Consider the following 25,072-nt stretch of genomic DNA (forward strand, 5'->3'; position numbering starts at 1 on the left):
AAAAGAACTGTATATATTATTGTATCTATTCTGAAGTTCTGTCGCACAATCAATGAGAGAATTTACATCAAAATTGGGGGGATCCCATCATAGTTTGTAAGAAAGACGTAAGAATGAGTTTAAATTTAAATCTGTGTACTGTGCAGCATTACCCATCACTCTATGGACCCAAAATGTTTTTCCGAAAATGTCCTCAAAAGTGAACTGAATGATTGAGATTCATTTTGATGCATGATACCCAAATATTTAAGTGAATCTGAACCTTTAATTCCTCTTTCGGGAACTTTTCGTAACAAGAAAACAAAGAGGAGTGCAATGGACATTAACTTCTAGATATAATTGTGTTTAAAATCGCCCGATATTCGTGACTTTTATGAATAACTGTGAGACCCACAAGCATTGAAAGACTCTAGACTCCAAACACATGGGTCTCATTTGCACTCGGAGGTATGCGTCCCAAAGCATTTTCTTTTGTTTTTTCTTTTTGCAGAGGGTGTCTCAAGCATTATGGAACTTAGGCTCCGTTCCAGAACACCTTTTTAAAAAATAAGAACTTATTTCACATTTTCAAACTCAAAAATAATGTAAATAAAAAATAATTTTTCAATTTTTTTTGCATCGTATTAAAGATCTCAATGAGATCTATCAAACAAGATCCATATTGCATATTTTTAGATTTTAATAAGCCTATAATTTTTGAGCTTGAAATTGCCTTATTAAAAAATAAGAACTTAAAACCCGTTCTGAAACGGGCCTTACAAAAACAAAGCAAAAATCAGATTGCTCCAAGCCTCCAACAACCAACGCATAAGCCTGATTTTAAAAATAAACACAGAAAACAACCACAAATGCAGAAGCCCAAAAAGTTTACCAGGACGTTAGCTAAAAGCTGATGCTATCAGTAATGCCAACCAACAGATGCTAGGAGTTCGGATAAATAAGCCAAAATGGCTTATTTTTTATCTTTATTTAAATTTTTTTCGTATCACTTGGCTTATTGTCATGTTTTTGGAGATTATTGCATCCTCACGACAAGAGGAATTTAAAAAGTAAAAAATTTTGACCGAAATCCAATTTTTTTTGAATAAAGACGAAAGTAAATCAATAAGCCAATTTTTTCGTCTTTATTCAAAAAAAATTGGATTTCGGTCAAAATTTTTTACTTTTTAGATTCCTCTTGTCGTGAGGATGCAATAATCCCCAAAAAATGACAATAAGCCAAGTGATACGAAAAAAATTTGAATAAGAACAAAAAATAAGCCACTGTGGCTTATTTGTCCGAATGGATATACGGAATAGTACAATTCACCAACTTCAAATTTCTGACTACTATAGATACGAATATCTACTCTAGTTTATATTTGACCATACTATGAAATACTTTAACTTTATAGGGATACCCCCAATTGTTTCAAGATCTACTCAAAATAGCCATTTTTTAATAGTAGGAGGTTGAGGCAAGCTTGCTAGCAACTTTAGCTGTGCTCTAGAATTCAAAATTAGGGTGTGTTTAAAATAAGTATTTATTTTTTGAATTAAAGGTGATGTATTATAAAAGAATGATTTGTCTTGTAAAATAAAAAATAAATACTTAAAAAATAAGAAATTTAGCAGAACAAAGCCTAAATGATAAAACATACCTCCAATGGCCTCAAGAGTTTTTGTTGGATATAGAGGTTGAACATTCAAAATTAGGGTCTTTCAAATTTCAAAATGGAGAGAAAATATGAAAAGCTCTAGGAGAAGGTAAGTCCAAATGAATGAAAATCTCCTATTAAGAAAACACCATTAAAGCATAGTAAATTGTTAGACAATATCTTCTTTTTTAAGGAAACATAAACATATATACTAACAACGAAACAAATACAAAGAACACAAAAGGTCCCAGAGTCCCAGTACAAGGGAAAAAGAAAGAAAGGGAAAAAAAAGAAAAACCAACTCTGGTGTCGAAACCCATGTCTCGCACATGTGTGAAAAGATCCTGATCTGCATCAAGCTGTAGCTCGATCCCGTCGCAATCAAAGCCGCAATGACGCCACCAGTACAATCATATCAAGAAGGGAGCTTCAATAATGTCCTCCACTTGTTTGAGATTAACGTACCTCTCTTTGACACTTTCACCACAAAATCGCCCAACATTGCCACAAAATGTTCATGTCAAGCACAAAAGGCGTACCAATCGTCTTACCATGTTCATGACAATGATGCATAAATGAGAATAACATGAGCAAAATCAATTATTTTATGGCATCCTCGATCAGAAAAAGACGTATTAGAGGCTCACTCATCCAAAGAGGGGATGCATCATAATCTTTAAATCAATAAAAGAAGGAAATTTGACAATATAAAAATGGTAGGAGGAAAAGATTGGAAGCAATGTCAAAGTATTCAACTCAAAAGTCAACCAATTGAAAATGAGCGAAGAGATAGCACACTAGCACTCGCCCCATGCTAATTTCCAAAAGTAGTACTCCCTCAGTGCCATATTGAGAGTCTCACTTTTTTTCTCTTGCCATTTTTCAAATAAAAAAATCAACTACTTTCGTGAATAATTTTTCGAATTTTTTCGCACCATATTAAAGATCTTGATTAGTACTTTAATTTGGTACAAAAAAATTCAAAAAATTATACAAAGAAATAGTTGATTTTCTGATTTGAAAAATGACATGACTTTTCGTGGTAAACTCTCAATATAGAATAAAGGGAGTACTAGCTACTATGACATGAGTCTTGCTCCTAACACTCTTCTGCACATCCAATAGTTGACAAGCAAATTGAGAAGTTGTAAAGAATACATACAGTGACGATCACAAGTGATGCACATCTGACACAAACAAAGAAAATAAAATCAATACAAGAGAAACGTCTTCTCCAAGATATTTCATTTTTTTTTTTTTGGGTCAAACGGAAATTCCCAAGATATTTCATAACCCAATTATGATATCATGTCAAACATCCGATTTTGTTAAAACTAGTTCACTGCGACTAGAGAGGTCAAACCTAAATAAGTTGCATTTTTGAAACAAAAAATGTACGGATATATTGTGGTGATCTGATGTTTGATTTTGGTACTTTAGTGCAACAAAATTCTCCTCAAAAGTTAAAACTAATTCACTGCAACTAGAAAGGTCAAACCTTAACAAGTTGCATTTATAAAACCAAAAATGTACATACATATTGTGGTGATCTGATACTTGGTTTTGGTACTTTAGTGCAACAAAGTTCTCCTTAAAAGTTAAAACTAATTCATTGCAACTAGAGATGTCAACCCTTAACAATTTGCATTTATGAAACCAAAAATGTATAAACATATTGTGGTGATCCGGTGTTTGATTTTGGTACTTTAGTGCAACAAAATTCTCCTTAAAAGTTAAAAACTAATGCACTGCGACTAGAGAGGTCAATTCTTAACAAGTTGCATTTATGAAACCAAAAAATGTACAAACATAATATGGTGATCTGATATTTGATTTTGGTACTTTAGTACAACAAAATTCATCTCAAAAGTTAAAACTAATTCACTGGGACTAGAGAGGTCAAACCTTAACAAGTTGTATTTATGACACCAAAAATGTACAAACATATTGTGGTAATCTGGTGTTTGATTTTGGTACTTTAGTGCAACAAAATTCTCCTCAAAAGTTAAAACTAATTCATTGCGACTAGAGAGGTCAAACTTTAACAGGTTACATTTATGAAATCAAAAATGTACAGACATATTATGGTGATCTGGTGTTTGATTTTGGTACTTTAGTGCAACAAAATTCTCCTCAAAAGTTAAAACTAATTCACTGCGACTAGAGAGGTCAAACCTTAACAAGTTGCATTTATGAAACAAAAAATGTACAGACATATTGGGGTGATCTGATGTTTGATTTTAGTAATTTAGTGCAATAAAATTCTCCTTAAAATTCTTTCTTATTTTTTGAGGGAAAATATTTCTGATATCATGTCAAATATCTGACTTAAAAGTTAAAACTAATTCATTGCGACCGGAGAGGTCAAATCTTAACAAGTTGCATTTATGAAACAAAAAATGTACGGACATATTGTGGTGATCTGGTGTTTGATTTTGATACTTTAGTACAACAATATTCTGCTTAAATTTTTTCTTTTTTTTTGAGGGAAAATATTTCTTCTTTGCCCTTGTGATCAATGTTTTGATCGGATCACTTTACCCATTGTTGCTTTGGTAAACACCGTTGGAACCAGTTTTTTCCATGATTGCATGATATAATAACTAACAACAACAATAAAAAATATGATCAGAACTGTTCATAACTTCATCTCGTAGTCCTCCTCACTGAAAATTTTACTCCATTTGATTTTATTTCTAAAAATTAACTTGCTCGGATACCAATAGCTATCTTCCATGATAGCAAGATATAATAACCAACCATAGTTGTGATACAAAAAATGAACAACGCAAATGATGTTGAAGGTTAAACCGTTCACCTATTCTTCCACAAATGTATTTTTGCATAGCTATCAGTGTCCTATCGAGTTAATTTTTCGCACTTGCACCCTTCTTAGCAAAGGTTATGATATGAACAAAACCGATCATCGTTGTGGATTCAAGAATCACAACGGACTAAAACTGGACCAACTAAGTTATAGAGACCGGATGAGAAGTCCGATGGAGCCCACACTGCAATTCTCGGACGACAAATGGTTTTAATGCCACATGGCCCAATGCTAATGCTATATATATACATAAAAAGGGGTTTTGTTCCAACGTTGCAATGTTATATTTTGCAAGATAATGTATTCCAAAATCATATCTAAGATCTCTAATAAGCTTGATTTTTGGCATACTATACGCTCTCAACGAGCAAAACAAAATAAACTGTTTCGATCATTAACGTGAGATCGTAAGAAATTTTTACGAACATGAATCGGAGAGAATGTTATATATATGCAATTATACATGAAAATAAGTATAAAAAGGAGAGGAAAAACAAAGGAAGCACATGAAAGAGAACACATTAGATTCTATATTATATTGCCAAAATGTGCTTTCTGTTATGTGTAAGAATGTATTCATACATGTAGATATTCAAAGATTAGACCAAAAACAAGATCCACTAAATTAAAAAGCTTAAAATTTATACTTATGTCAAATGGGAAAGGGATGGGAAGGCAAAAGGAATCAGGTTCTTTAATTTTCCTTTGCAAACACAATACTATAAAATTCTCTTTGGAGGGCCCCACCACGACAAGGCATTATATATATATACACACACTCTCTCTCTCCTATATGGTACTCCATCCAGGTCTTCTCAAAGTCTCGAGTCTCAACAGTACAACTCCGCTAGAAATCCAGTCGTTCGTTCCCATCACAAAGCTATTTTGAAAAACACAGATTCATTCACACACTTCAAACCAATACCAGTGATTCTCTTTCTGAGAAGGGTTTGTTGGGATGGGAAATTGTTCATCGACCCCAGGGAGATTTCTGGGGATGTTTTGTGGGAAGAACCAGACAAAGTCCATAGAGAACAACGGTGGGGGAAGGAAGAGGATCAAAGGAAAAGTGGTTTTGATGAAGAAGAGTATCCTGGACATGAATGATTTGGGGGCCTCTTTTCTTGATCGACTCCATGAGTTCTTTGGCAAGGGTGTTTCGCTACAGCTTGTCAGTGCTGATCACGCCGACCCAGGTTTGCGCCTCTCTCTCTCTCTCTCTCTCTAGTATTGGGTTATTAATTTTGGACCGGGGTTCTCTCTGCGGTCCCTGTAGAAAGCAGTTGAAATGGACCAAATTTGGAAAAGATTAAATTCTGACCCGCTAGATGCTTTTCGTACCGGTAAAATCCATGGACAAATTTGAACCATTAAAAAACACTCTTGGATGTCTGCGGTTGCAGAGACTGCCCTTTGCAGTCAAAGACTTCAAAAAAAGCCGGATTGATTAATACTATATTGTTTTTCATTATTAAAATTCTAGTATCGAGTTTCCTACAGAAATTTAGTTTTTCTTACCTACTTGTGTAGCTAATGGAAAGCGAGGGAAGCTTGGAAAACCAGCGTACCTCGAAAAATGGATCACAACAATCACCTCAGTGACAGCCGCTGCCGATGCCTCATTCAACGTTACGTTTGACTGGGACGAGTCCGTGGGCCTTCCGGCCGCCATCTTGATCAGAAACCACCACCACAGCCAGCTCTACCTCAAGACGGTGATCTTAGACGATGTTCCAGGGCAAGGTCAACTCCATTTCATTTGCAATTCCTGGGTTTACCCTGCACATCGGTACAAAAATGATCGCGTGTTCTTTGTTAACAAGGTAATTGTTATTAGAATCAACAAACAAATGTGGGATATCAGCATATAGGTAAATCGTACGGTAGCATTACTATGTTTGGTTCATCAAATTTGTAAATCTTTTGAAAGTGTAATAGGATGCATTACGGTAATGGAGATTGGAAAATCTGAAATAAATCCCCCACAAATCCTTGATCCTAACACAGCCTTATGCAACATGTCATGGTAACTAGCAAATTACTGCCGATAAAAACAAATAGCGAATTACCGCATACGACACTCCCAACAAAAAACACTTTCTGAATTCCCTTTATGTCATAAGGGTTCCTTTTATCCTCCATGATTGAACCCTCATTATTGTGCTCTGCTTTTTGTGTGGCCAATTATAAAGTATAAACTACTCTTTGCGTCACCAGAGTCCTCTCTTTTAACCTCAATGATGAAAACTTCCAAAATGTGCTTCCTTTCTTAATTCCTTTTTTCACGTTATTACCTATTCTTGCGTCAAATCGGATATACCCTTTTCCTCAGCAGTCAGCACTCCTTGATAGAGAACTAAGAACTATGCCCAAGTAGATTGATTTAGGTGAAGAGTCTTGTTTTTACCTCTGATTTTAGAACACAAATCTTCTGCACCGCAGTCAGCACTCCTTGATAGAGAGAACTAAGAACTATGCCCAAGTAGATTGATTTAGGTGAAGATTCTTGTTTTTACCGCTGATTTTAGAACACAAATCTTCTGCACCGCAATTGTATCTGTACCTCTGTTCCCGTGCAATTTCAGCCACAGAATTGCACAAAAGACTCTTCGCATCATTAGAATGCTTGTTGTTTGGTTTATGATATTGGATTAACTAAGAAGCTAGATTACTAACCTACAACTTCACGATTTTGTTAAGGCTGAAAAGCTTTACTTGTTTTGTGGGATTATAGAAAGCTTGGCAACTTTAAACAACTATAACAGCCTTTGTTTGCTTTCAAGAAAGGAAAAAGTTAAGAAGTAAACACACTAACTTAGAGAAACTGTATGATTTTGTCATCAGACCTACCTACCATGCAATACACCAGAACCGCTACGCCATTATAGGGAGCAAGAACTCTCTAATCTTAGTGGAAACGGATCAGGCATGCTTAAGGAGTGGGACAGAGTCTACGACTATGCATATTACAATGACTTGGGAATGCCAAACAAGGGCCAAGATTATGCGCGCCCGGTGCTTGGCGGATCTCAGGAGTATCCGTATCCCCGAAGAGTTAGAACCGGCAGGGCACCAACAAAAGCTGGTTAGACGCTTAATTTATCTAGCTTTGATTTCTTCAAGATGTCTCATGCTTTAAGTTAGCATCTTTCGTGATACCCAAAAGTCTGCTTTGTTATTTTTGCATTTTGAAGAGCAGCATTTTATAGTGGACTCCAGGAAACACTTAAAACTTTGTCGTATTTTGTTTTTTCTGTGTTTGCTACCTTATTAGCAATGTTCTAAAAGTCGCTCGGCGCTAGTCGGGCGGTCGGCCACTTTCGAGTGATTAATCGGATTAATTGGCGATTAATCGGTGCATATTAATTAGTGGTTTGGAGTTTGTAGAGTCTGTTGGAGTATAGAAAAATATACGGAAAAAAATATTGATTTAAAAAAAAATTAACATGTATTGCTGGAGATGCTTTAATTTTTCTAGTTTCTGTAATGAGAGGGCATTTCTCTACAAAAACAAATTCCAAATTCCGGTAGTAGTTTGGGTTCTTAATATTTCAGTAGGCTTTTGATTTCACTCATCTTTATCTGCACTTCAGTTTCCTGGTATGTTGTTTGCAGATCCTAAAACTGAAAGCAGATTGCCACTCCTAAGTTTAGACATCTATGTTCCAAGAGACGAACGCTTCAGTCATGTCAAAATGTCAGATTTTCTTGCCTATGCACTTAAGTCCATTGGACAGGTACTGCTGCCAGAAATTGCGTCTTTATTCGACAAGACAATTAACGAGTTTGACACTTTTCAAGATGTACTGAACCTATATGACGGGGGGATTAAACTGCCAAATGGGGTGGTCCCACAAAGAAAAATTAGGGACTGCATCCCCTGGGAGATGCTAAAGGAGCTCATCCGCTCTGACGGTGAGCGGCACCTCAAATTTCCAATGCCAGATGTAATCAGAGGTATATGTGTTCACTTGGCTTTTAATTTCTAGAAGTTAATTTCCTTCATGATACATATAGTTGTCTGTGTTTAAAATTTTGAGCATTTTCATGGGGTTTTTCAGCGGATAAGTCTGCATGGAGGAAAGATGAAGAATTTGCACGAGAAATGCTTGCTGGGGTGAACCCTGTTCTCATCCGTCGACTCCAGGTAAACATTACTTTCATCCGGTAAATTATCGGTCATTGGTTTGTAGCGGGTTGACAAGAATATTTGTTTTCTTTTCTACCTCAGGAGTTTCCACCTGCTAGCAAGCTAGACCCTGAAGTCTATGGTAATCAAACCAGTTCAATCACTAGAGAGCAAATTGAGAAGAACATGAATGGGCTAACCGTAAACGAAGTACTACCCTCCCTCATTCATTTTTTTTTAGAATCTTACTATGATATAGTAACAAAAACAAACGTTTCCCTCTAATAACCTAATTCAATCAGGCAAGATTATCAAATTAAACTGGTTTTTATTTTGATACAACTACAGGCAATTGAGAACAACAGGATGTTCATATTGGATCACCATGATGCGCTAATGCCATACCTGAAACGGATAAACACGACCTCCACAAAGACATATGCCAGCAGAACACTTCTGTTATTGCAAGATGATGGAACACTGAAGCCATTAGCAATCGAGTTAAGCCTACCGCATCAACAAGGGGACACACATGGTGCCACCAACCAAGTCTTCACTCCAGCAGAACTTGGCATTGAGGGTTCTGTTTGGCAGCTGGCCAAAGCTTATGCTTCTATCAATGATTCGGGCTACCATCAGCTCATTAGCCACTGGTACATATAATCCATTTTGAAAGATTCCCCCAAAACAGGCAAATTTGGAAATTCGTACCTGAAAGCATATGATTCTGGTGCAGGTTGAACACACATGCAATAATAGAGCCATTTGTTATTGCAACGAACAGACAATTGAGCGTCCTTCACCCAATACATAAGCTCTTGCATCCCCACTTCCGCGATACTTTGTATATAAATGCCTTGGCGCGACAGATCCTCATCAATGCTGGTGGAGTGCTCGAGATAACAGTCTTTCCCGGTAAGTACGCGATGGAAATGTCTTCTGTCCTTTACAAGGACTGGAAATTCACTGAGCAGGCGCTTCCAGCTGATCTCCTTAAAAGGTCAGTCAAACAAAATTTAGTTTAACAGATTTGGATATTTCCAAGCAAAATAAAAAGAAACAAAATTCTCTTTCTGGGGGTCAAAAAGTTCTACTCTTGTGGAACATAGGTTGAAAAGACGAATAAAAATCAGCGCAATTCAATCCCGCAAAATTTACAAGGGCTCTTATTTTGGCTATCATGAGTCCTTGTAGAGGTTTGGGAAAATCATGGACCGTGGTTTACTCCTGTTACCTTTCATCAATTAAAATTCCATCGTGCTGCCAAAATGTTTTTCCTCGACAATTCATTAACTTGAAAAGCTGTTTCCTTTGGCTTCATTGCAGAGGAGTGGCAGTTCAAGACTCAAGCCATCCCCATGGCCTCAAACTTCTCATAGAGGATTACCCCTTCGCTGTTGATGGACTTGAAATCTGGTCAGCTATCGAAACTTGGGTTAGCGAATATTGCTCTATCTACTACCCCACAAATGCGTCAGTCCTAGGTGATTCTGAACTCCAATCGTGGTGGACAGAGGTCCGAAATGAAGGTCATGGCGACAAGAAAGATGAGCCATGGTGGCCAAAGATGGAAACAAAAGCTGAACTCATCCAAACATGCACCATTATCATATGGGTGGCTTCTGCCCTCCATGCGGCCGTCAATTTTGGGCAATACCCTTATGCTGGTTATCTCCCTAATCGCCCAACGATAAGCCGCCGGTTCATGCCTGAGCCTGGGACTCCTGAATATGCTGAGCTTGAGTCAAATCCTGACTTAGCCTTCTTGAAAACAATAACAGCTCAGTTCCAAACCCTACTTGGGGTGTCCCTTATAGAGATTTTGTCGCGGCATGCTTCTGATGAGATCTATCTTGGACAAAGAGATACTCCGGAGTGGACTACAGATGCACAACCACTAGAAGCGTTTGATAGATTTGGGAAGAAGTTGGTTGAAATAGAAGAGAGAATATTGGAGAGGAATGAGGATAAGAGGTATAAGAACCGGTTTGGGCCTGTCAAAGTACCTTACACCTTGCTCTATCCTGGCAAATCAGATCCCATGGGAGCCAGTGGACTTTCTGGCATGGGAATTCCCAACAGTGTCTCAATCTAGACTGGTAAAACAACTGGTATTATAAGTGTTTTTGTAGCTAAGCATTATGTTAGTGTGGCAGACAACTCGAGCCTATTATATTGGTTTGTGTATTTTTTGAATTTTCCCCCTGTTTTGGAGGCAAGAATGTATGCATATTATCAAAAAAGGTCCTGATGTATACAATGCTATTGATAAATCTTCAGGATTTTTTCAGTGTATATATGAAAGAAAGTTGTTGCAAAACGACAAACAACTACTTAAAATAAAGATCAACATTTTATGCCAAGTAGTTATTTGCACCGCACTGGATGTGTGTAATCTGTTTGATAATGTATGTCTTGATCAAGTGGTTTGGTTCCAAAGGTAGTAAACAGCACCGTAAAAGTTGCTAACATATGGAAAACTTGCCAACTTAACTGACAGTCGTACCAAAAACTGAAGATGAAAGAGAACAGCCAATGCAGAAAATCAACTATTGCATCCCCACCTGAGAAAATTTCCTATTGCGCTACTTTGCTTTGTTTGAATGTTAATTTTCTATATGGCACCTATCAACAGGTTCTCAGATGGTCTTTAGTTTTTTTCACATGCCCCATTTCCATTTTTAGTGACTAAACCTTCCCATAAGTTATTCATTACAGAAAACTTCTGCTACTTAGTTTTACGACAATAATAGATGACACATTTCACCCATAAATAGTGAGTGGATTCCAAAATGTTCCTTTCAGAAAGAACTTAAAACAGCACACAAAATTTTCGTTCAGTCCTATTCATATTTTGGATTAGCTTAACTCAAAGTTAAATCAAATTCTTGTGTTAAACTTAAACCAAATGGACAGGGGTACAGATTCTACCGGTATGCCACTATGCCATATGTGTCTAAGTGTTTATTCTTCTAATTCCATGCCCAAAGAGACCATGTACATGTTGTATGGGTTAAGCTCCTCTCGATTCCATACCCCTATCCTTCTTACCAGTGGCGGAACCAGAATTTTTCTTTAGGGGGTGCCAAATTTTAAAAGATCAAGCATGAGAAATATATTATGATGCAAGATTAACATTTCACGAGACAAATATAAACACTATCATTTAGGATGTAGCCTACTTCTTGTATTGATAAAGTTCAATCCCATCGTGTTGGAGCAAAACCCCAAGTCACAACCTAATGTAGGTTTTCCTTCAATGTTAAATTGGGTTTGATGCTTGTAGAGGGAGTGCCAATATAGTAAAATTTTGCTGCTATAGTATGCACTTATAGGATATGCATAGTCGGTAACTAATAGAAAACATGGCACCCCCACCGCAAACCATACATCCTCCCCTGCTCCTTACTGCTCCCAATCGCTAATCTCGTGCATCGTGTAGAAAAGAACATCTCTGCAAAAACTCAACTTGATCCAGTACCGGTAGGTCCAACCTATTTTTGTCATTGGCTCTCGCTTGATCTTGCAAGTTTAACCACTTTCTTATATTTCTTAAGCTCGTCAATCAAAAACCACCAAAGTAGTTCCAAATGGGTGATACTGAGGAAACACAATGCTCCTCACTCCAGCACCTTATAACCTAATCAAACTGTGTTTTTCTGAACACATGAAGTTATACACACATCAATTGACCAACGGCGGACACAAGGGGGTGTTGGGCCCATGCACAACTCCCAAATTCTCACATATTATACTAGTTTTTCATGTTAATACGTTCTATGGGATTGGCCCATGCAAGTTTCTTGGGTGAATTTTTTTTATTAAAAGGCATATATGTGTGAAAAAAATCCTTAAATTTGAAGATATCAATCATCTTTATGTTGTGTGCATAAAATCCAAAGGCGGGCTGGGCTACTCACATACACATCATCTCGTCTCTTCCTCAGACCTCACAAGTAGCAATATATACTTGCGAAATAAATTTTTGTTATCAATATGGAAACACCTGGTTAAAGCCCTCCTAGGTACAAATCCAGCGTCCGCCACTGTAATTGACCATATTTCCTGCATCTAACATGCAACACCCATAAAACCCTAGATCAAAATTCTGGAATGCATCTACAAACCAAAACTTGAAAGAAGTAGAGAAAGAAAGAGATGGTAAGGTAGAGAGAGAGAGAGAGAGACTTACCCATTGTGAAATGGGATTGGAGGAGTGAAGTGAAATCTCTGAATTTGTGGTGTTTCCCACAACGAAAAGAGGAAGAAAAAGACGGAACTTTGTGCGCGGGCACTTGTGGAACTGCAAATCAATTCGAATGCTTTGAAGTTGAGGGCGACTATTCGCAGGTCCGTATTTTCTCCATTAGCCCACTACATTTCGATAAATAGTTGTTGAAAATCATACATAACATTTCGGTAAATAACTGTTAAAAACAAGATCAAATTTCGGTAACTGCATGTCGAAAATATGTTCAACATTCGGTAAACAACTGACCAACATACATTTTCGGTACATAGCTGTTGCAAAAAAATATTATATTTTGGTAATTGTATGCTGAAAATGTATCTCAATTTTGGTAAATAACTGTCGAGTATAATTGAAAATTTTTAACGGACTAAGGGAGAAAATACGGGGCTGCGAATGGTCGCCCTTAAGTTCCTCTTTGTATGGGGTAAATTACACTGTTGGTCCCCGTGGTTTTGTTGACACTTGAGTATGATCCCTACTGTTTTGATATCCGGCTGTCTTCAGTTTGGGTTTTGATTAGGGGTGTTCAAAAAAACCGCTTGAACCGTAAAACTGGTCCGATCCGGACCAAACCGTCCTATTTGGTCCTGTTCTGCGTTTCTACGATTAGGTTATGGTTTCAAAAAAATAAAAACCGTTAATTTTGGTCTGGTTATTGGTTCTCAATTAATGAACCGTGGTTAGAACCGAACTGGATAGTTTAAAACTAAGATAAATATAGATATACATATATGTGTGTGTAATTAAATATGTATTTGAATTTGGTAGGTTAATCTTTTCCTTGCTAAACTTAATTTATTTAGAGATGAAATTTCATTTATTCGGAAACCTTTTATTTTATTTTCTTCCTTCCTTTCCTATTCCAGCAGATTATTTTCATATTTCTTTAATTTTATGAGTTCATATTTTGTGAATAAGTGTTTAGATGCTAATTGGATAGAACCAGAACCGATCCAAAATTGGACTGGTCTTGCGGTTTGGTTTTGGTTAGGTTCCATGTATATATTAGTTAGGTTTTGGTTTCCAATTTCTAGAACCATTTGATATAGTCCGGTTACTGATTTTCTAGAGAACCGGACCAATTCGGACCGTGTACACCCCTAGTTTTGATGGAGATTTTTTAGAGTAATGAGTAAAGAGAGAATAATAGAAGAAAAATATTGAAAATCGTGCCTCAAAATTTTAAGACCCCAAAATGAACAAGGCAGACGTGATAGCCGACGGAAGCCGACTCCAATTATGAAAACAAATTGGATCGGTCTAATTTTAAGTTCATCTTAAGTCCATTTTAATATTTCGACATATTCATTTTATAGAGCAAAACTCACATTAATCTGGAGAATGCTTTTTGTTTGGAACACATTTATCTGGGAAGCCTATAAAAAAAAACACATTTATTTGGGAAAAAAAGACAGACACACAAGATCCGAATTCATTTATTTCTTGATGAGCTCTACGAAAACAATGCTTTTTGTCATGAAAGTGGACTCGATCGGATCCACGCACAAAAAAAAAAAAAAAAAAAAAGAAGCCAAAATTTAATCAGTCAAGTCTTTTTAAACCTGAAAATGGGCTAAACCAGTTTCTTTTAACGTAATTTCTATGTTATTTTTCAGAAGCATCTCAGGTAAGAAGAAGACTTCTGGTTTATAAAACTGTAAAAATAAGATACATTTAAAACCAGTGGGACAAAAGGAAGTATGGGAGAAAATATTAGGAACAATAGTAATATGTTAAAAATTGGTCACATGAATCCTAAATGCCTAATTCGTTACGCGTTATCCAAAATTTGTATAGAAGCCGTTAATTGCCTGAGTTTCGAATTACACCCGTATGTGTTAGAGAGCAAGAGCGTTTTTTTTAGACCTGTTGTATCTATAATATAAATCGTGACAGTGTGGTGGCCCATATTTTTCCTATATAAATTTTGACCGTTTGATTTAACACACATTTCTTTGCATATTCAATCCTTGGCATTTTGTTGAATACTTTACATTTTTTAGAATAAATGGTTGAGTACTGGTTTTTTCAGTTTTGGTAATGATTTTTTTTTCTTTTTCTGAGAGAGATAATGCTGGTAAGGAATGCATGAATTTTTTCAATTTTGGTAATGAATTCTAAACTAAATGCAATTTTGCTGGTAATGACCGAATTTTTATTGGTTAGCTTTGTTCATTACCATTTTCATATCAACCCAGTTTGGAAATATCAATTAGCATTTTCAATGATTGAATTTTTCTATAATGTCACATTCGTTGACCGAATTTTTATTCTCGTTGTTTGTTCACACTTTACTTATCGTAATCAAATAATTTATTCATTTATAATCTACTCAAATTTGTAGGATTGGAATGAAAATGACAAATACAACAAGATTACTCCGATGGGGAATCATAATAATGTAACTTTAGTCGTCATTCCGTGTGTCACATCATCATGAGAAGTCTTTTGTTCATGATCTCTGGTATGTTTCCATCAAGTTTGCTCAGATTCGAACATAAAAATGATGGTTTCTGATTTCATTTTTGTGCCAACAATACTAGTTATGCATATCTTTGTTTGCTAGGCGAATGATGCACTTTTTGAAATTGGTGTGTGTCCATAAGCACATGCAGTAGGGATTGTGTAAGTACTTATTTGATTGATTGGCCAATTCGTTATCTTAATTAATAGGAATGAAATTGTTGTCATTGCTTTGGGTGACTCTTCTTTTTGCTCTTTATGTGCCTCTCTTTTTCTTTTTTTTCTCTTCTTGGTTAGTTGGTTCGTAGAATGACACTATTTTTTTTTAATCCATATGGAGTATGGATAGTTTGGGTAGTGGTTACTTTCGGGGTTGCCGCATGCTTGGAAAATGTCACACCCTCAATTTTCAACATAATTATAAAGAAATATTTATACATAAAACCTCACAATAATCCGTCCAATACTTCAAAAGAGTTTAACATTCCCATTTCCATCAATTACACTTCAACATCCAAATGTTTACAAAAAATACATCATTGGCTCTATGGCCCAAATCAAAAAAAAGGTGTCAAGTGATCAAGAGTTAAGGTTTATAATATCCTCGTATCAAAGTATTATCAAAAGGAGTTACAAATACATCTTCCAAAAAGTGATTTACAAAGATGACTAAGTAACTTCTTCAAGGTTAGCTTCCAAAAGAATGTCCACATCCATGCACTCCAAACATGAACTACTGCCCTGAGTTAATACATAAAATTGATGTAAGGTTTGAGCTACACTAACCCAGTAGAAAGCTCTAATATAACAATATATGCAGATGAAATGCAGGAACGGTCACAGGATGAAAGATGGCAACCAAAACCAATGGAAATGGCAACATTAGTAATCCGATTCCAACCTTTCATTTTCAAAACCAATCATGTGTTTTACTGAACAAACTTTGAAAACACCATATGTCAAGACGTGTCTCGTATATGTGTCATGAGCCGAAGCTCCAACTGGGCCAATTAAAGGACCCCAATGTCCTCTGCCAGACACTTTACCTATTTGGGATGTCTTGGAGTATCAAATACGAGCATATAGCTCATGCCATGCCAATTAAAGGATCCCGATGTCTTCTGCCAGGCACTCACCCGTCGATGAGTCCTGAAATGTTCTCATCGTGTCCGTAAAGTTTCAAAATCCTTTTATTGTCATGTTCATATCATTCAAACCCGACTTTGATACATAAAGTATTTTGTGAAATCATATCCAAACAAGCATTAAAGTTATGCTAAACATTTGATGAAGTTATTAAACACGAGTAATCCAGTTAAGGGTCATTTGGGAGGTGTTTGGGTAAGTTGGAAGTAATTGGGGACCAAAACGGTAAAAAATGAAGCAAAATAATGAAAAGCTGGAGATAAGCAACAGGTATCGATATCATGGAAAATGGTATCGATACCATTTGGTCCAAAGGCATTCCAGACGCAAGGGTATCGATAACAAGGGCTGAAGGTATCGATAACGAGCGATTTTCTGGGTTTGGTAACATAAAGGTATCGGTAACGATTACAAAAGGTATCAAAAACGTTGTTGTTTGAGCAGATTCTCAGCAGATTTTCTTGGATTTTTCAACAACAACAATATCACAACCATAACAACGATCAATGGCTCAAACCAAAGCAATAAAAACAAGTCATAAACATATATTGTAAGTTAGAACTTCCTACCTCAAAGATTGAAGAACAAACTCAAAGATTTTCCAAGCTCTAGCCCCAAATTTTGAAACCGGATGAAATGCACCTCCACTGAGCTTAATCTGACGAGAAACGAGCTCCAATACGCATAAGAATGAAAGATTGGAAGTGGGTTTAAGTGGGTTTTGAGGTGGTTTGGTGGGAAAAAATGGATGAGAGGATGTGTGAGAGAGAGACGTTGGAGAGAGGGAGAGAACGGGAGATAGGGGGTGAGGGGTGTGAGTGTGTTTCTCATTCTCCTCCCTTGTATACTCACACAAATGCATATTACCCATTCACCCAAATCTTTCAAACTTTTACACATTGAACCCCTCAAATAATTATCCAAATAATATTAGCAATTATCATTTACGAAACAATTTAACTTTATTAAACGAAATTACGGATCTTTACAGAAAAAATAACTGTTGACAACTTACTTCATGTTTTATTGTATCATGAAGTTGTAAATCCTAATTCTAAATGTTCCCAAGTGAATTTTCTTTGGATTCTTTCATTCAAAAGGTAACCTGCGAGTGCTGAAATGTTGGAGTCATAAAAAAAGCTTCAGGATAACTGTCAACAATGCACATTTGTCTAATGGGCAGACCATCAAGAAAATCATAGGGGCAATAGAGTACCGCTATAGATCACAAAGAACAAAGAGTGCGCTGTGGTCATTGAGCTAAGTTTAAGGGGGAATTCAGTGAGAAACTTCAACTATAAAACCTTATTGCTTAGCTTCCCAATGAGTTTTCTGTGTAACCATAAAACCTTTGATCTTTTTTCTCTTTTTGATGTTTAAGATTGACTTAAGAACCGCGACGGAGCTGTCTCAATGCCACATCGATGTCCTTCCCTTCATCCTATTTGACCACCATCATGGCAATTGACAAGATTTTAGACAGGGAAACCCAGTTAAAAATTTTCTTAAAATTTGCAGATGGGTGAGTGGCTTGCAGATTATGATTGTTGGTATGCTAGATTAGGATCCATTTAGTTGGGGTCCATATTATAATTTGGCCACTTCTTTATGTTCCGAGGATTAGGAACTAATTTTTTGTGTGAAAGGAGTAGATGTTAATAATTGTAATGTTGGAGCAAGGGTTAGGAACCTTCTATTTTCCTCTAATATATATACTTCCTTCATATTTATTGTAAGTGCCTAGCCATGCTACTAAGTTTGTTTTCCGGCAAGGGTCTGTCACACTCCAAGGAACCATATATCCATTTATTAGCCAACAAGTTTGAAATACAATTGATTGTTCGATAGGTTTTTTTCCCTTTGTTTTTGCAATCTCATTTTGTTGGATTCCTCCTTTCAAAAAATATCACCTTTTTTGACGGTTGGCAATCCATGAACACACCATGCTAACTGTGGAAGTCTAAATAGGTGGTTGTCTTCTTGACAATTGGTGGCTAAAGCAAAATCAAGAGCTGGGTTTTAAAATGCAAAGGGTACAATCAGTTTACTTTTGAAGTTTCTCTATGCACATTCGAGGGGGTTACTGAGTTATGATGTTATGTTTGTATACTCTATAATGTCACATTCATTGTGTTCATAATGTTAAGCACGATTAGTTTGCTGACGCATAACCAAGGTCACTCGAAATTATATTGAATAACAATTTTTTGCGGATCCGTGCCTTCAGACACGGACATTCTGCTAGCTAAGGTCACTAGAAATCGAATAACAAATTCATCTGAAGGCATGGGCAATCCCTAATATTACTACATTTTTGTTGGGTTTTTAACTAGGTTTTTATCACTGTACTTGAAATGAAATCCTTTTCAAGTCTTTTATGGGCCATTTTCAATGGAAATCATTTCCCTTAATGAAAATTTTTCACAACCGTAGTCCTGGTTAATGATCATGTCACTCATCAATGTATGACAAATGGGGTTTTCCATATCGATATGGCCCAATTAAAAATTGACTACTCTCACCGCTCAATATTTCACTGTCCGTCTCGGTAATCAATAATTCGAATTTTAAGAAAACTTTTTCCTAAATTTTTTTCCATAAAACCCAGACCGTTCATGAAAATTGAGAGCGGTCAATGTTGAGCGGTGGTATGGTAGTAGACTTAATATAAAAATTTATTGAGTCAAATTAAAACCACAGACCAATTGACTGACATGGCAAAGAAGAAAAAGAAGGTGAGGTGTGGCTAAGACAACGAATCAAAATCACACCTTCTAATTGGTCCAACCCCATATCCCCTTATCCAATACCTACTCCTCCCACCACCCATCCAAAATCTCTCAAAAATTCCCATTGCACAATAACCTCTCTCTTATCACACTCTTCTCCCACACCCCAGAACCCCCCTCTCTCTCTCCTCTCTCCCTCTCTCTCCTCATGGCCATGGCAACCCAAGCCTCCCTCCTCTCCTCAACCCTCTCCACCCCGAACTCCGGCACCCGCCTTGCCGCCCCGTGGAAGCAACCATCATCCTTGTCTTTTCCCACCACTCCTAAGGCCGGCAAATTCTCCGCGGGTCCACGGCCCATCAGGGCCGCGGCAGGCGAAGGCTCGGCCACGGAGGCCCCGGTGAAAGAGCCCCCAGCGGGCTTCACCCCGCCGGAGCTGGACCCGACCATCCCATCGCCCATCTTCGGCGGCAGCACCGGGGGCCTGCTCCGGAAGGCCCAAGTGGAAGAGTTTTACGCGATCACTTGGGAATCACCCAAGGAACAGATATTCGAAATGCCCACTGGGGGTGCGGCCATAATGAGACAAGGCCCGAACTTGCTGAAACTGGCTAGGAAAGAGCAGTGCTTGGCTTTGGGGACTAGGCTTAGGTCCAAGTACAAGATTCGGTACCAGTTTTATAGGGTGTTCCCTAATGGGGAGGTCCAGTATTTGCACCCCAAGGATGGTGTGTACCCGGAGAAGGTGAACCCGGGCCGACAGGGAGTCGGCCTGAACATGCGATCGATCGGGAAGAACGCGAGCCCGATCGAGGTTAAGTTTACCGGGAAGCAAGTGTATGATATATGAGGGTGGGTGGGGAGTGATTTTTTCTGTGGAAAATGATCATCCTTTGTGAATGTATGATTATGTGATTTTCTAAGTGTTCTGTTCTGTTTGTGTATTTGTGGTTCCTTTTGTTTAAGGCTAAATCATGAGACATACTTGCATATTTTATTCTGTTCTTAATCGATCAATGCTCTTATCCAAGAAAATATTCTTGTGGAAAATTTATTTGAGTTTTACATTTATTCTTTCGAATCGTTTGGGTCGTAATCTAAGATCACTATAGAGGAGGCCGATAAATTCCTTTCTTAAATTGATAAAAATACGAATTTTGGTTTCGATGGACGACTAAGAATTATTTGCTATCAGGCAGTTCATTTCAACATAAGAACGATAGGTTCCAACCATCCGAACTGAGGTTATAACGAATTCACATGATCAAACATAGTCAAGAAACACCATCGTGAAATTGTAGTATATAAATCGGCTAAATTTGAAAGAAAGTTGTAACTAATGCACGAGGCTTAGAAATCTGCTAAATTTGAAACAAAATCCTAACTAGTGCGTGCGCGAGGCTCCCATCTAGAAGTTGGAGGTCGGTATGAAGCCTCCCAGAGTCCCATAAACAGAGTACTCTGTTCTGTTTCCCTGTTCTCGCATTTGTGCAATTTGCTTTGCTTCTATAGCTTTTATCAGTTGCTGTATAAATAGTTCAAGAAAATTTGGTGCTTATAAGTTATTGGGCTAACTTGATCGTTCATTTTCTAAAATGGTTTATTATGATTGTTGGTCATAATCTTCACCTTTTCGATTCGTCAAAAGTAAAAAATTTGATCCAAAACTAGTGAAAGTTTAGGAAAGATAAAACGAACCAATGAACACCAAAATTATGCCAAACTCGCACGTAGACCATGTCATAATGCCTTCTACTTCTCTTCAATCCAAATTGGTCAGTGTTGACTGTAAGTTTGAGATTCAAATGGTCATATGATTCCATAAACATTTCCAACAGAGCACAAACCAAGTTCCATTACCATTGTATCATCTTTTAAGTAACTACATAAGGGGAAAGAACTAAACAAAAAGCAGCAAAAAAAAGAAGGAAAAGAAACGTGATCGAAAAACAACGAAAACCAGTGATTAGTTCAAGATTTGGTTTCAACTTGTAGTCTTGTATAGTCTCTCTATGCTTATCAAGCTTGATTGTGTTTGTAGGCAGTGCCATGGCCGTATATGAACCTTGCACTCTTCTCTGTGTAAACATGAGTCTCGCTGTTCAATCTGTCGATCCCCATTACAAAATATTTAGCAGATTAAATGCAGAAAATGGCAATTCAATTCACAAAAATGAATCTAAGATGCGATTTGGGCTTACGATTTTCTGACAGCTTTACTCAAAGTAGATGATGATGTGAACGTTTTCCCGTCTAGGTATTGGTTCTCCCCTTTGATCCTCTGCTTCATTCTTAGGTCTAACTCGTCGGCAGTCAGCACGAACGGGGTATCCGATGCCTATCATGTAGCATAGCTCTCAATTAGGTTTCAACACTTACACTTTAAGAGGCTTTTTATCAACACTTACAGCAATGATGAAATAGGAAATAAAAAGAAAGAAAGAAAGATTGGAAGTGATTATACCATGACCCATCCCCAGATGTCAGCATAGGAAGGAATATGAGCTGAATAAGGCACTACATCTGCACATGAAAAGGAATGTGGGCTTCAACCAAGTTTTTCAAATAACTGAAAAGAATCCTTTTGTTTTCTTATTTTGTTACTTACACTTGAAAACCTGCCTTAGAGTGTTGTAAATGCAAGTGAAGACTTCTGTGTGGCTGAAAATCCCTGCTGGTCCTGCCTGCAACGTTTGAAAACCGAAGTTAGTTAACTCTAGACGCATGGAAAACGATCTCCGCTCTCCCTTTCTTGATGAAAGACACTCGAAAGTTTATTCATCTTTAGTGTTATTTACAGGAAAGTGAAGTGCGGAAATTATTCCTCTCGATGAATAACGACGAGTATTTAGTTGTGTGTGTACGAACCTGTGTGACAAAAATGCCATCTTGGTTAAGCCTTGGCTTGACAATGGACTCATAGAAAGATTTGGTGTAGAGTTTGTAACATGGGCCTCCCTCTATTGGGTCTGCCAGGTCCCCAACAATCACATCATAACACTCTTCTCTCCTTTCAAGCTCAGCCCTGCATCCACTCATACCAATAGTCATATAGAGTTCCAAAGCAAGAAAAGAAGCAAAATTATTAGCTACTCACAAAATTTGGTACACAGAAACCAATCGTTGAGAAGATATAGAAATTATGAGGTGGGTATGGAACAAAAGGAATACATATATAGGTAGGACCAGAGCGTGTCAGGTGCCCCCACTTAGATCTATCTACATTTTGCTGCAAAAGTTGACTTTCTAGGGTTCATGCAACCCGCTCATTTTTCGCGTTCAAGATGATGTATTTTTTGCGTTAAATGTAGAGATCAAGAATCGGTTGCAGAAGAGAATGTGTGATCGAGAGTTGAACGATAGCTTGGTGGTAAACAAGAAGAGATGTTTTTAACTAAATTGTTAGTAAAACCATCATGCGACTCTTCCAAAATATGCAACCTCAGCGGTTCAATTGTGACATTACACATAAAATAATCTGGCGATGAGTACTTAAATTTTTTTGATCTTACGTTTACGAACTTTTATTGTAGGAGTATATTGAAACCTTGTTTGCTTAATGAGTAATGTTTAAGCTCTGTGTTATATAATTGTGCTTAATTGTGAAATACTCTTTATCAACATACATAATGTGCAGAATTTCTAGATCCACCACTGGTGCCACGATGAGTAGAAGCATATCGTGAGAAGTATGTGTTATATATGTTGTGTGTCCCTAGCTAGGATTGCAGACTGCAGAGTTAGGCAAATTGGTTATAGCGAAAAGTAAATAACCTGGCATCATTGATAATGAGCTCAAGTCTGGGATCACAGAAAGCTTCCCTGTTCACCACTAAATATGACTTGCAAAAATCCACCACCTCCTGCTTAGACACAGACACTTAATTACTAATTTAGAATAGATAAGCACAATTAGTGAAATTGATTGGAAGGTAAATGAATTAGCAAATTATACCTCATCAATGTCACACATGATAACCTTCTCTACTGTCTTGTGTCTAAGTAGTTCTCTTGCAGTTGAACCTTCCCCTCCTCCCATGATAAATATAGTCTTTGCACTGAGAAATTAATCCATACAATTTAATTTAAATTACTTACAGTGGTTTATAATATATATCCATATATGAATATTTGGAATGAGTTTTGAAAAGTGGAATTATTACTTTGGATTGTGAAGAAGTGGTGGATGGACAAGAGATTCATGGTAGATGAACTCATCTGTCTCTGCACTTTGAAGCTTTCCATCAATTACTAAAGCCTGTCACAGAGTAAATCCAACTAAAATTAATTAACACATTAAAACCGATATACGATTTTCGCACTCCTCTTTTATCTTGATACACTCGTCTTTCTGTCTCGGTCATATGAAAGTACAAGATTGTCCTTCTATTTGCTTCTACTTTTCAATACTATAATTTTTTCCCATGTTAAGGGTAATTACGTTAACAAAGATCAATGATCATTTTCTTTAAACTTAAGCTAGAATATTATGACATGGTAATTGTTTTGATTATTTTCAAGATCAATAACTTAACAAGAATTAATATTGGCAAACCTTTCCAAAGGGCTTTGTGTCCAAAAGTTGGATATCCTGGAACTGAGTTGCTCCTGTGTGCAAAATACTGCAGCAAAAAGGGCAAAAAGGACAAATACAATAACATCAAGTTATGATTAAGGAATTGAAAACATGGGTTATAAAATCCCTCACTAGATTTTATTAGTTATTACCACTAATATCTGTCTGACTTTTCCATGTCCAAATCTTAAAAAAGCAAAATAGAAACTTCCCTACTTTTGAGAATATTCCTTGAAGGCTTTTGAGAAAAGTACTGTTGCCACATACCTTTATGAAATAGGGTACAAACTAAATGGATAAACCAAAACATGGGAAACACCTGGCAGACAGCTTCAACTATTGTTTTGCAAAAACTGACAGCCATTTAAATAGCAGTATTGAAATACATAGCAACAATAGCTAGAATCGCAACGTAGTGGTATCGAGAATATTCGAATGATACGTAGCGAGAATTAGAGGTAACAATCGTGAATTTTCAAAAATCATTCTAGTCAAGAAAAGAAAAAATTTAACTGGAGTGCCTACCTGGTCGAGTTTTGGTTGTTAATCAGTTCGTAACGGAACTAGCCGATGGACATGCAATTTTTTAGTCTTATTGGTATACTAAGAGGTAATGGTTTTGGAGAGAAAAAAAGCCGCTAAGTAGCGCCCAATAACCTACGCGCGGCCACTATTTAAATACTTAGTCTATCTATAAGTCACTCACCCAAAAAGAGAGAGAAGGTAATAAATAAAGAATAATGAACCAATCACCAATGCATGACTAAAAATTTGTTTGTTGTTTGCTGAATGAAATGGTAACCCCTTACAAAAATTATGTCAAACTTCTTGAAAATGAAATCATATGAGAATAGATATAAGCAAAGAGCGAAGAATAGTCAAGATGCGGCGGGCAAGTCAAGATTCGGCGGGCAAGGCATGCGTAAGCTGTCTGGACACTTGAAAGAGAGAGAGAGAGAGAGAGAGAGAGAGAGAAAAGTAGTACTAGTACCTATTGAGAGCAAAGCACCACCTCAGGTTTTCTTCAATCTCTTCTTCATACCAACAGCTCTTCCTGTTATAACTTACCACCGAATGCCCATTTCCATTACAACCATTCCCATTGCTGATCCCATTAGTGTATGAAATATCACCCATCTTTCTATAACTGCTCAACACAAATCAGAACTCAGAAAATGCTCCAAGAGAGAGAGAGAGAGAGAGAGAGAGAGAGGGATGAAGAGAAGTGAAGGGTAAGTGGAGACTATAAGAAGGGAGAGAGAAGGTGGGGGCAAGGGACAATGATTTACATTGAGTATAGTGCAAAATGGGAT

General features: G+C 37.1%; 3 protein-coding genes across 3 annotated transcripts; 2 read left to right on the top strand and 1 right to left on the bottom strand.

The window, feature by feature from the left end:
• Window positions 1–5,258: 5,258 nt before the first annotated feature.
• On the top strand, window positions 5,259–10,913 carry LOC131321654 (probable linoleate 9S-lipoxygenase 5). Its single transcript, XM_058352537.1, has 9 exons — window positions 5,259–5,660; window positions 5,995–6,287; window positions 7,309–7,549; window positions 8,080–8,421; window positions 8,526–8,611; window positions 8,696–8,803; window positions 8,942–9,246; window positions 9,330–9,593; window positions 9,920–10,913. The coding sequence occupies exons 1-9, from the start codon at window positions 5,423–5,425 to the stop codon at window positions 10,686–10,688; spliced, it is 2,646 nt and encodes an 881-aa protein (XP_058208520.1). The 5' UTR covers window positions 5,259–5,422; the 3' UTR covers window positions 10,689–10,913.
• Window positions 10,914–19,156: 8,243 nt separating this feature from the next.
• LOC131321655 (photosystem I reaction center subunit II, chloroplastic-like) lies at window positions 19,157–20,218 on the top strand. Its single transcript, XM_058352538.1, has one exon. It carries the CDS (start codon window positions 19,392–19,394, stop codon window positions 20,031–20,033), a length of 642 nt encoding a protein of 213 aa, XP_058208521.1. The 5' UTR covers window positions 19,157–19,391; the 3' UTR covers window positions 20,034–20,218.
• A 758-nt stretch (window positions 20,219–20,976) lies between these two features.
• Window positions 20,977–25,072, bottom strand: LOC131321656 (thermospermine synthase ACAULIS5). The gene is made up of 10 exons (XM_058352539.1): window positions 24,751–25,072; window positions 23,739–23,805; window positions 23,347–23,441; window positions 23,139–23,241; window positions 22,958–23,046; window positions 22,052–22,208; window positions 21,792–21,867; window positions 21,648–21,706; window positions 21,385–21,521; window positions 20,977–21,290 (listed from the first exon to the last, which is right to left on the bottom strand). Exons 1-10 carry the CDS (start codon window positions 24,894–24,896, stop codon window positions 21,203–21,205), a joined length of 1,017 nt encoding a protein of 338 aa, XP_058208522.1. The 5' UTR covers window positions 24,897–25,072; the 3' UTR covers window positions 20,977–21,202.

The sequence above is a fragment of the Rhododendron vialii genome, chromosome 4a (assembly GCF_030253575.1).
Source record: "Rhododendron vialii isolate Sample 1 chromosome 4a, ASM3025357v1".
In the NCBI taxonomy this organism is placed as follows: domain Eukaryota; kingdom Viridiplantae; phylum Streptophyta; class Magnoliopsida; order Ericales; family Ericaceae; genus Rhododendron; species Rhododendron vialii.

Bases quoted from the DNA above. Each gene is read 5' to 3' on its own strand.
- LOC131321654 (XM_058352537.1), top strand. From the start codon at position 5,423: ATGGGAAATTGTTCATCGACCCCAGGGAGATTTCTGGGGATGTTTTGT. The intron at 8,612-8,695 runs GTAAACATTACT...TTTCTACCTCAG, and splicing joins TTCTCATCCGTCGACTCCAG to GAGTTTCCACCTGCTAGCAA. The intron at 9,594-9,919 runs GTCAGTCAAACA...GCTTCATTGCAG, and splicing joins CCAGCTGATCTCCTTAAAAG to AGGAGTGGCAGTTCAAGACT.
- LOC131321655 (XM_058352538.1), top strand. From the start codon at position 19,392: ATGGCCATGGCAACCCAAGCCTCCCTCCTCTCCTCAACCCTCTCCACC.
- LOC131321656 (XM_058352539.1), bottom strand. From the start codon at position 24,896: ATGGGTGATATTTCATACACTAATGGGATCAGCAATGGGAATGGTTGT. The intron at 21,868-22,051 runs GTTCGTACACAC...CAAACGTTGCAG, and splicing joins ATGGCATTTTTGTCACACAG to GCAGGACCAGCAGGGATTTT. The intron at 21,707-21,791 runs GTAAGTAACAAA...TTTCATGTGCAG, and splicing joins TCTAAGGCAGGTTTTCAAGT to ATGTAGTGCCTTATTCAGCT.